We start from the raw sequence: 11,675 nt of genomic DNA on the forward strand, positions 1-11,675 counted from the left end.
AAACATTATTAATTGTGTCAGGTAATTTGTGTTCTGAAATTTCAGTTATGCATTAGCAAGTGGGGGAGGTATAATGGAAAAAACAAAAAAGAATTCAAAAAATAATTTAATTTTTATTTTTTTAATTCTGGAACCGGTAGTACACAACCACCTGTCTTGGGATATGGACCATTCCCATGGTGGGAAAGAAATATCCATTCCCTCGCTAAATGCCACCTTAGTTACTATTTCTTAACTTACCAATACTTGTATATAATCACTTGATCATATCAAATACTCCTTCCGATCCTATTTATAAGAAACATTTGACTTTTTTGATTCATTGCATAAATGACGTATTTAGTCTATATTCTAGACAAGATACATCAATTACTCGATGAATTTAAAAAATCAAATTTTTCTTATAAATATGACCGAAGAGAGTAAAAATCATCGGATATATTTCTTATAGGTAGGAATCATTATTTTTTTTTTGTTTGTGGTGGTCGGAATTTAAACCCCGAAGAACCTTGCATATATTATGTATTGTCCTTCACAAATGAGCTAAGTTATCTAGCTTTACATAACCACTCTTGTGTTCATTTAATTTTCATTCGAATGATTCTAATTTTCATGACGTCTATTATGCTTTGTAATGGTACAGATTGCCATATTTGCATATAACTATTTCAATGTCTTACAACATATCATAATGACTTTTAAAAACGAAAGTATTAATGCAAAAAAATATATATCGAAAGAATTAGGGATCGAGTAATGGATGATTCATAATATTACTAGGAATGTAACAACATAAACATATATTGAAGTTCCACACCCATTTACATGCATCAGTTATTATATCTAAGAAATCCAACTCATCGATTGGAAATGAAGATATTTATTTAAAGTAGATGATGCATCGATGTAGATTTTATGGACATAACAATATCAAGCTATCTCAAGCATCGTCAAGAAGTCTTTTGCGACTGTTAATTTAGAGGCAATCTTGAAGAAATCTTCTCCCTCAGATAAAGAGGCAACACACAAACCATAATCAACATTAGGGCTAGGATAACGAGCGCAGAAGCTCCCACTTCCCTTCTCTTTACATTCGACATGAGACTGACAAAAGTTAGGGTTTTTCCCAGATATCTTCACTAGATCTTTATATGATGCAGGTTGGCAATCATATATACCCTGCCATGGATCAGTGGGGAAACAAAAACAACCTTCACCGCATGTTTGGGACGTCGCTGAACAAAGAGCCATAAGACAACGGCTTGCTTCTACTTTTTTCATCGGGAGAATGACTGCAAATGTAAAAGGAAATTAAAGTTGGAACACCATACACATGCAATTATTACAAAAAATAAGTTTAGAGATCAGTTTTAGAGAGGATGATTGATATTTCTCACTCTCGTTGCAAAATATAGTAATGGATATTCTTTCTGGAAATGGAAAATGCTTAAACCAGCAATTATATTTGTTTTCTTAACTAATGTTTGAGGGGTGCTAATTAGCTTAACCAGTGTCTCAAGAGTGCTAATTAGCATTTTCTAAATTTAAATTATATCAAAATTCATTTGAAATTAAACAAAATTAGATTATTAAATCGTTAAATTTGGTGAATAAACATAAAATTGTAAATAAAGAGTTTCCATGAAAAGAAAAATTGGAAGAAGAAAGTAAGGTACACCAAAACTTAATATTCCTTTTTATAATAGATTTAGGACAGTGGATCCTTAATTATTTATAACTAATGATATTCGTCCAATTATTTTGGAAAAATTTTTGGGATAACTTTCTTCTTCTCTATTCTTATTGAACAAAACAATAGAGAAGAGAGAGAGAGCGGGAGAGAGGAGATAGGAGAGAGGCCGGGGGATAGAAAGAAAGAGTAAGTGTGCAATGAAAGTATGTTAAAGAGACCGTTGTCTAAAAGTTATCTAAAAAAAATATTATTTCTCGTGATTGATTAATTTCTTAGTTCTAAAATATGATTGAAAATGGTGATAAAGATGGTTAAAATACATACTCAATGTAGCGAGAAAGAACACTGCTAAAGGAGTGAGCTTAAGATAAGTCATTGCTTGATGTAAAGAAAGAACCAGCAGCTACAATTGTTTGTTGCATCAGGTCATTATTGCGAGCAGGAATTTATAGAGTCATCCTCTTTCTAGCACCAAATTATTCTAATCAAATATTAGTTTGTTTTTTATCAAAGAAAAAAATAATACTTTAAAAATAGTGTATATAATATTAATTAAAGGGTACAGTTGAAAAGAAAAAATTATTATTGCATTGAAGATTAAATATTAAATACATTTTAATATAATTTTTATTAGATAAAACGACACTTATTTTAAAAAGGAGGAAGTAATATATTACTCTATTGCTATGGCAACCATAGGGAGGTCTGCTATTTCGTCTTATAGCGTGGCAACTATTATTACTATATAATATTATCTTTTTAAAAAAAATTACTATATAATATAATTACATTAATAATGGCTTGGGTGGCAACTACCACCATTAACTTGCCTCTATAATTACTAGCTCGTTATATAAAAATTAGCGATATGTTAACACGTGTCACTAATATAAGTAAAAATCTATTTTTTAAATACATTTAATTAATGATGTATGTGGTCTTTATTATATGTCACATACATTATTAATTGAATGTATCTAGAAAGTGAACTTTTACTTATATTAGTGACCGGATGATGTATATGTTAAGGATTTTATGAATAGATCATGTTAATTTATGTTCTTAAGACATATATTAAAGTTTTTATAAATGATAAATATCTCTTTTTTGTGATGTTTGAGATTCGAACCCTAGACTTCACTTATATTATGCATTAATCATATTAATTAAGTCAAGCTGACGAGAATAAATGATAAATAATTGTTATGGTAACCACTGTCACGAGTAATATAGAGGTATGTTATTTCGTCTTATAGCGTGGCAACTACTATCACTATATAATATAATCTTTCTTTAAAAATAAAATGACTATATAATATATTGGGTTGTGTTAACCAATGCCCAGACATTAGTTAAGAAGATTAAAAATAAAAAAAAATTCGTTAAAAACAACCATTTTATTTTCATAAAGTACAACATTTCACTTTTCACAATTTTTTAATGCAAAATTTTTATATTAATCTCCTTAATTAGTCCCCGAAAACACTAGTAAACATTTTCATAATATAATTACATTAATAATGGCTGAGGTGGCAACTACCACCATTAATTAATATGCCTATATCTTGTTAAAAAAAAATTAATGTGCCTATATAATTACTAGCTAACTCGTTTAGCTCGTTTTTATGGAGTAAGAATTCTCTCCATTTATAAAAATAAGGGTCATCCTCACATGTGTTCTAAGGATACATGCAAGGTTTCTACAAATGGGTTATGCTAACTTGTTCTTTTAGAACATATGATAAGGATTCCTAAACGATAAACATTTATTATAAAATATTAATTTTCAATCTCTAAAAGAATAAATGATCGCAATTTCTTAGACAAAATTTTCACTTTAAATTCTTTAACATGTACCCGCAAATTAACATTTTCCTTTACAAATAGCAAACATTTATCGTAAAGAATTAATTTTCAATTGTTTGAGCTATAAATTATACTAGTTCCAAGATGAAATTTTCATATTAAGTTCATTAACATGGGCCATTAACAACCACATGTTAGCATTTCCTTAAATATAAATGGGAATTATCATTATGGAAGAGATAAACACAATATCAGTAGGGAGTCATGTCATTAAATGAGTCTCACTATCATTAATTATTTTAAGTTGTATTCTATCTTTATCTCTATAAATGGAAAAAATGGAGTAAAACTTAAATGAAGAAGATTCTACCTCGTTTTTATGAGTGATTACGATGATTTATTTTGTTTACAAGGCTGATTTTTTTTGACAAAGTTTACAAGGCTGATTTAAAAAGCAATTTGAGGCCTCATTTAGTCAATGCTTCATTTAGTCCATTTAAGGTATGAATGCATGAAATGTGGTAAAACAACATCCAAAGACTGATATTTAACTTCCAAAAAATATGTCCAGTGGTCGACAGTTACCATACACGATCCCTTTTCCTTCTCTCTTCCCACCCTCCTTCTGCCGCTGCCAATCGCTGCTCTGCAAATCACGTTTCTCTCTTATCTTCTCCCAAGCAGATATGAACTCTACCAAATAAATCAAATGAAGATTAAACACTCCAACAAGATCCATCTTGATGAAATTCACGGGAATCCAATGATTTGCCATTTGCCCTCTTTCCTATTTCTTCTAATTCAAATAGACAAGATTTGTTGGCATGCCAAAAGCTGAAAACCTAGATCTTTTGTCTTCTTTGTTTATTACTATTAGAAAAATTACATGCAAAAAATAGAAGGGTGGTGCAGGGTGGCGATTGGGGACCAGCAGAAGGAAGAGAGACCGTGAATGTGTTTGCAGAGAGTTACTGCTGTGAGATTTTTTTTAATTAAAAAAGACTCAATTTAATCTCAACCTTGATTGTTATTTTGCCACATGCCATGCATCCATGGCTTAAATTGAGTTTTGGTTAAATGGAACATACCTGAACTCCATTTTAAGACATCCTCCCTATTTTATATTTTATCATTTTTGTTATGAAATTAATCTAAAGTATTCGAATTACAATATATTACAATATAGAAAAGTAGAGAGAAAAATATAAAAGGAGAAAAAGAGAGTATATTGTATTGCTTCTCAAGTGTGTTCTTTACATGGCAATGTAGGTCCTATATCTATTTATAGGATACAAAAGTTGTAACTTACAATTACATGAAGAGTCATAAGACTAAATTTCAATAAGAATTAATAAAGCCATTTGGTCATAGTGCTTAAGGGATATATTAATATTATTCATAACACTCCCCCTTGGATGTCCATGAAGGATATGCCTCATTAAAACCTTACTAGAGAAAAACGCGATGGGAAAAAAAATCTAATGAAGGAAAAAGAGTAAAACATCCTTTTGTGTCATAATCTGCTTCGTTAAAAACCTTACCAGGAAAACCTTATGGGATAAAACCATGATTAAGGGATAAAGAGTACAGAACACGTTTGTGTCTCCCCCTCAGTAAGACAATTATATATGAGAGGATGAAAGTCAAATAATCTTTTATGTTGGTTATCCAAAACCTTTACTTGACGGTGACTATGTAGAAAGATATGGTATATCTCCATGCTCTTCTCCAAATTAGCAATTCTTGAGATATTGTCTTCATATTGAGTTGTAGAAAGAGTCTCCTTATAAAAGTAGAAAACCACAAGTTTCTCGTATATGTGAAATCATAATCCTTAATAAAGAGCATTCTCTACTTCCTTGATGTAGTGCTAACATTTTCAATTGATCGGATGATATTGTTGTTTCTGACCAATTCAAATTGTTCATTATTTTCTTGAGGACGTGATCTTTACTCACATCAAGTGACATCACAATCATTATATTACATAATCAACTAGATTTGTTCATATTAACGTTTATGTAACAAATTTTAGAATCTCTTCAGGAGTTTTAATAATATTTATATGATTATCATAAAATCAATTATAAGAAATTCATTTCCATATTCTTAAAATGGACAAATGATGTCATCTCTTCAATAGTTTTGATGGTATGGCTTACGCAAATGAAATCCTTCGGGGAGTTTCATATAACCATCACTATCAAGTGAACCATACAAATAAATTGTAACACATCTTTCATATAATTTGAGCCTTTCATGTGCTACTGAACTTAATCAAGTATGAAAAAGTTCTTGAATTCACTTCAAGTGAATATTTCTTTAAAGAATATATGTCTCTTAAAAATAAATGGTAGACATATACCTATTCACTTCAAGTGAACATATCAAACTCTCTATATATCCATTCTAATTCCCTTTTCGCGCGAAAAATCATATATATCCATTTAACTTTACACCTTCACGTGTTCAGACTACGAGTCCAAACAAGGTCTACTTTGTGAAGTGAGTTTGATTTCAATAGAATTGTCTATTTTTATTTGTAAATATTTTCATTATCTATAATTTTAATAGACTTTAAACCCTTATCATCATTATTACTTACCACATATAGCGTTATATTATATACAAAAACACGTCAACATTGACTTCATTTTGGTTTCATCTCATTCCATTGAGATTTTACATTCATGACATAATTTATTAATATTTCATTACTTTTAGGTATCTGATTAGTTCTTCTGGAACTGAAAAGTCAAACTCTTTTAGAGTTTCTATATCCTCGTTTGCGTTATCATTCCTTTAAGCTCATTTTCTTATTTTAGGCTTTTTATATTTGGAATTGATTGATCTACCATGCTTCAGGCAGGTTGAGACTCATTTGCATATTAGATTATCCGACAAGGACATCTATTTCATTTGGAGCATTAGCAACCGGTATTTGATTTGTTTAACTTTGCAAATGAGTTATATCTTGAGGATCAAGATGAGACAATAATATTTCCTTTCAAATAATTTATTTGAACTTCAGATTTACATTTTCAGCTGCTTATTATCTCCCCTTAATATTGAGAAAATCAATCAATCAATTGATAATCAGCCTACTGAGCTGTAAATAAGTTTGCTCAGCATAATTAATGATAGATGGAGATTCATATCAAATATATTTTTCCAATATTCTTTCAAGATTTATCTTAGTGCATTATATTGGAGCAATTGTGATATACACAACACATTCAAAATCAACTTAGATGAAAAAAATTAGGTTGTTAACCTAAAACCAATGATAGATTAAGAGGAAGACTTATATATAGTAATGTGTTGGCTTGATGCAAATCAATATCTCAACATGCAAGATTATTTATTCCCAAAATAGAGTTTATAAGACATGGTCTCGTAACCAAACTAGAGTTTATAAGGTGTGGTCTCATAAGTATCAATTATACAATTAACTTTAGACGTCTAAAGAATGGATCTTCAAGTCCATTTTTACGAGCATATGCTACTAGTTGTTCAATATCAATTGACAAATGATACTTATCAAATGCTCTCTGAAAAAGTTCACAAAATAAAATCTTAGATAAATTTGTTGGCATAATAATCTCCATGTTTTAACTAGTTTTTGCATCATAATAGATCCGGGATAACTCACCGGTCTTGCCAACAATTTGTAAACTTCTGGTTTACAATAATATGTGCTTCCATCGCACTAATATAAGTGTATTATAAATCAAAGAATTTTTTTTACTACACTTATTTTCTCCAGAGTATATCTCGTAATATGGAGATATTTAACATTTGTTTTTCTTCAATATGATATCAATTTAGAATGATATCCTTGAAACGTAATAAATTTCTAAGAAATTAGTTTCATATAATGCTCTTCTAGGTATCATATAATGCATTCTCAGTACATAATTCTATTACTCCATATAACAATATATTTGCTCTTATGGAGCCTTCAATATCTTGCAATACTTTGGATAAATTTCATAATAATAAAATTAGTTTCTTTGTATCACTCATCTAAACATTTTTATAGTCTTTTACAAAATAAATCTTTCATTTACAAACAATATCTAACAAAATATACATAAAATTATTGTGCTCCTTAGTGAATCCAAGTTCTAGGAGCAATACTTGGTGTCGAAACCTCAAATAGTTTATGCATACTATTTAGAATGAATCAATAATATAAATCTAATTTATTGTTATTATGTCAACTAACAAGAATCCCGTTTCAAAACAATATAGTTCGTAAATCTTAATTGTTTCAAAAGTAGCAATAATATCAAATTCATAATCACAATACCTACTATTTCATTAGAAAAGATATTATGTGGAGCATTCTACTCAAAAAAATAAAACACAGGAGGAACACAAATTATGCGAAACAAATAGTAGGGATGATACAATCTAAAAATAAAGTTCAATTTATCATGTGAGACTTCATCATTTCAATCAATGAGTGTACTCTTACGTTCAATCGCAAATGTGATTTATCATTCAAAATTTTCTCAGTTTCGCTACTTCAGGAGCACGTTCAAGAGGTATAAATAATTTTTTTTCCCTTTTCCTTTAATTCTTTTGATAGAATTTATACTAAGATCAAATAGATCTTATATATTTGAATTGTGGTCAAGAACTCAACAAACCTCTATGAACAATAATCAAGTAAAATCACATGTACAATTTAATATTAAATTTTAGTTCTTTAGGAGCTATATTCAAAATCTTTATAAACAATGGTCAAGAAAATTCATTATTAGAGCAATTCTTCAGGGAACTTAAAAAGAAAACAAATTAATTCTTCGAGAATTAGATTACATTCTCAACGTTTCACTCTATAATACTTTCACTTTAAAATTTATAGAAAGGTAAAATATATCTTATTTTCAACCATAAATCTATCAATAACAAGGAAGATCATGATTTTTACTATCTTTCGAGGATGTTTGATATTAAATATTTAGTTCTTAAACAAGTATATATATCATAAACCTTCATAAACAATGATAAAAATTTGATTTCTTGCAATATTTAGTTCTTCTTCAAGAATTATAATACACATGATCTTCATAATGATTAAGAACAATTAATTTGTGCAATCCTTCAGGGATAATCGATGTTAAATTATTCAAAATTTATTAAGAATATCAAACATGTTAATGTATTAACTAAATAAAATATTATATTAAAAATATAAATATTAGCATGATAAAAATGTATATTCAATAGATATTAACAAAGATCTAGTTCTTCAAGAACCCATCGCAAACATCTATCGAGAACAACAAAGAAAAATCACAATATTCTCATTTTCCAATCTTTCGCAAATTCTTGATGTTAAATTATTAGTTCTTCTGGAACTGTATCTCAAATCTCTGTAAATAATGATAAAAGAAATATTCATTCTTTGAGCAATCCGTTCAGGATGCTTTAATATTAAGAGAAAACATGGTTCTTCAAGAACTATGTCATAAAATCTTCATTGTTTGTACAATTCTTCAGGGATAGTTCAAAGTTAAATTCTTCCGGAGTTTAAAATGAATAAAAAAATAAAATAAATCTTTTCTTCATACCTATGCCATTTTGATGAATTCTTTTTGAAATTTCAGAAAAATAAATCTATTCCTTTTTAGAGCCAGCATGGCAATGGAACGGATATGATTTAAATGTAATCCTTCAAGCAATCAAGATCAGGAGGAACTCATGTTAGTGTTAGAATTCAAATATAATCCTTGAAGGTTCTCTTTTTGAAAGTTCTCTTTTATTTTTCTGAATCCCAAGCAATCAAGATCAACAAATAAAAAAAAAAGTCTCTTTTATGGAGGAACTCATGTTTAAATATGCACATGTTTTGAAGAGGAATCTAATATATGATGATTTTCGAACCCTAAAAAAGAAAAAGAAACAATAGTATGTATTTATAGTTTACTGTGGCAATTGTCAAAAAGATTAATACTAATGCTCACATAATCATAAAACTTACCTGAAAGTTTTTCGTGTGCACAATAGGATATGCTCCAAGTTTTCGAAACTCAATTGGTTAAAGTTTCTTGCTGATAACATGTTATGAAATTAATCTAAAGTATAACAATTATAATATATTACAACATAGAAAAGTAGAGAGAAAAATATAAAGGGAGAACAAGAGAGCATATTGTATTGCTTCTCAAGTGTGTTCTTTACATGGCAATGTAGGTCCTATTTATATGATACAAAAGTTGTAACTTACAATTACATGAAGAGTCATGAGACTAAATATCAATAAGAATTAATAAAGTCATTTAGTCGTGCTCTCTCCGTCCCAAATTATATGACATTTTGGACATTTCACACATATTAAGAAATACAATTAATATTGTGTGGAAAATAGATATTATTAGTTGTTTTACAAACTTGTCCTTAATAAATTATATGGGAAACATAAATGAAAGAATTAAAAGAAGAGAGAGTAATAAATAGTTAAAGTTATAATAGGAAAAATAACATTAATGTTGCACTGATATTGTAAAGCGACATATAATTTAGGATAATTTTTTTCTCCCTGAAACAACATACAATTTGGGACGGAGGGTGTAACGCTTAAGTGATATAGAAGGTCTAGAGACAATGGATATACACATCCATATTAATATTATTCATAACAATTTTAGCATTATAACACATACTAAGAAGTGTCATAAATTTTGTTAATCATTTACACATTATTTTTATATAGGGTCATGGTGCCCCGAGTCACTAGTTAAAAATACAAAAATAGGAAGTTATTACTAAAAAAAACTTTTTTGACTTTTTAATGATTGATCACACAACTTTCAATGCAATAACTACTATATAATTTACGTTTTTAGTATTTAACCAATGTTCCGAGGGCACCGGTTAGAATTCCTCTTTTATATATTACCCTTCCTAACACATTTAATTAAAATTGAACTCAAAACAAGTTAAGATCCTCTCCATGACCTTCTATATTTATTCTATTTGGAGAGATAAAGATGCATAAAATCTTAAAAAAAATAAAAAATAATTAACTATAGTGGGGCTCATATAGTGGTGGGACCCACACCCTAGTTTTTGTGTGTATCTTGTTTTAAATGACATGCTTCATTTATTTTCATAAACGGTAAAGATCGTTGCTCGTTTTTATGGGTGATTATGATGATTGATTTTGTTTACAAGGATGATTTAAAAAGCAATTCAAGAACCGTCTAGCTAGAAGAAAAGGGATTCTATTTAAAATCCATATCCATCCAAACCATTCATTTGCCACCCCTACTTTTTACTAGCTTCCAACGTGTCATGAAACCAATTAATTAATTTCATCTAGGAGAAACAAAATGAAGGAATTTTCTAGTTTTTAAGGATGATTTTGATGATTGAAAAGCTATTCTAATTTTGAACATTTCCTAATGAGGGAAAATTTTCTGACTTTTATTTCTTTCCTGTTTTACTTATGGTGAAAGGAATTTGAATGAAGGAACATGGGGTGATAAGGTTTAGATACAACTAAGGTGTAGTAATTAAAGGATCAATTGCCAATTGTAACATACTACAAAGGAAGAATATGAATGTTCAGCATGCTATAGATTGAACTGTAACTGTCAAGGATCCAAACACATCCACCTTGAATATTTCATACAAACCACAAGTACCATACGAGCACCATGCTCTCCCAAAAATCAGTTCCACTCGAATTAAAGATTCCTCTGAGTCACATACAACATAAAACTCCCACAAGCATGATAACTGCCCTAGCTAGAACATCAAGTATCTTGAAGTCATCACTCTTATTCCAAGAATGACGACTTGGGGGGCTATTGTTATGGACTGCTCAAAAGCCGATGCTCACAGCAGTCCAAGGCCCAATACACATCTAAATCAACATTAGACCAATTGGTCAATTCACACCCCCTCCCTGCAGTGGGGGTGCTCGCAGAAATACAAATCAACAATTCAAACCCTGAAATTATAATTGCCTCAAATCATTGCAAATTGTAATGCTCAACGGTAAGAATCTCACATCCATAGCCGCCGAGTGACAATATTTTTTAACCCTTAACTCCCATTTCTTGATAAAACACGAGCGTCAAAGTGCTTTTAGGTACACTATCCCCATCATCCAAGCACTGAAAGGATAACAACCTCACTGCATCGGACAGTGTTCTCCTTA

At 29.6% G+C, this 11,675-nt stretch overlaps 1 protein-coding gene across 1 annotated transcript; it reads right to left on the reverse strand.

The window, feature by feature from the left end:
- Nucleotides 1-729: 729 nt before the first annotated feature.
- Nucleotides 730-2,153, reverse strand: LOC25496412 (albumin-1). Its single transcript, XM_013596734.3, has 2 exons — nucleotides 2,018-2,153; nucleotides 730-1,292 (listed from the first exon to the last, which is right to left on the reverse strand). The coding sequence occupies exons 1-2, from the start codon at nucleotides 2,067-2,069 to the stop codon at nucleotides 931-933; spliced, it is 414 nt and encodes a 137-aa protein (XP_013452188.1). The 5' UTR covers nucleotides 2,070-2,153; the 3' UTR covers nucleotides 730-930.
- Nucleotides 2,154-11,675: the final 9,522 nt, after the last annotated feature.

The sequence above is a fragment of the Medicago truncatula genome, chromosome 6 (assembly GCF_003473485.1).
Source record: "Medicago truncatula cultivar Jemalong A17 chromosome 6, MtrunA17r5.0-ANR, whole genome shotgun sequence".
Lineage (NCBI taxonomy): Eukaryota > Viridiplantae > Streptophyta > Magnoliopsida > Fabales > Fabaceae > Medicago > Medicago truncatula.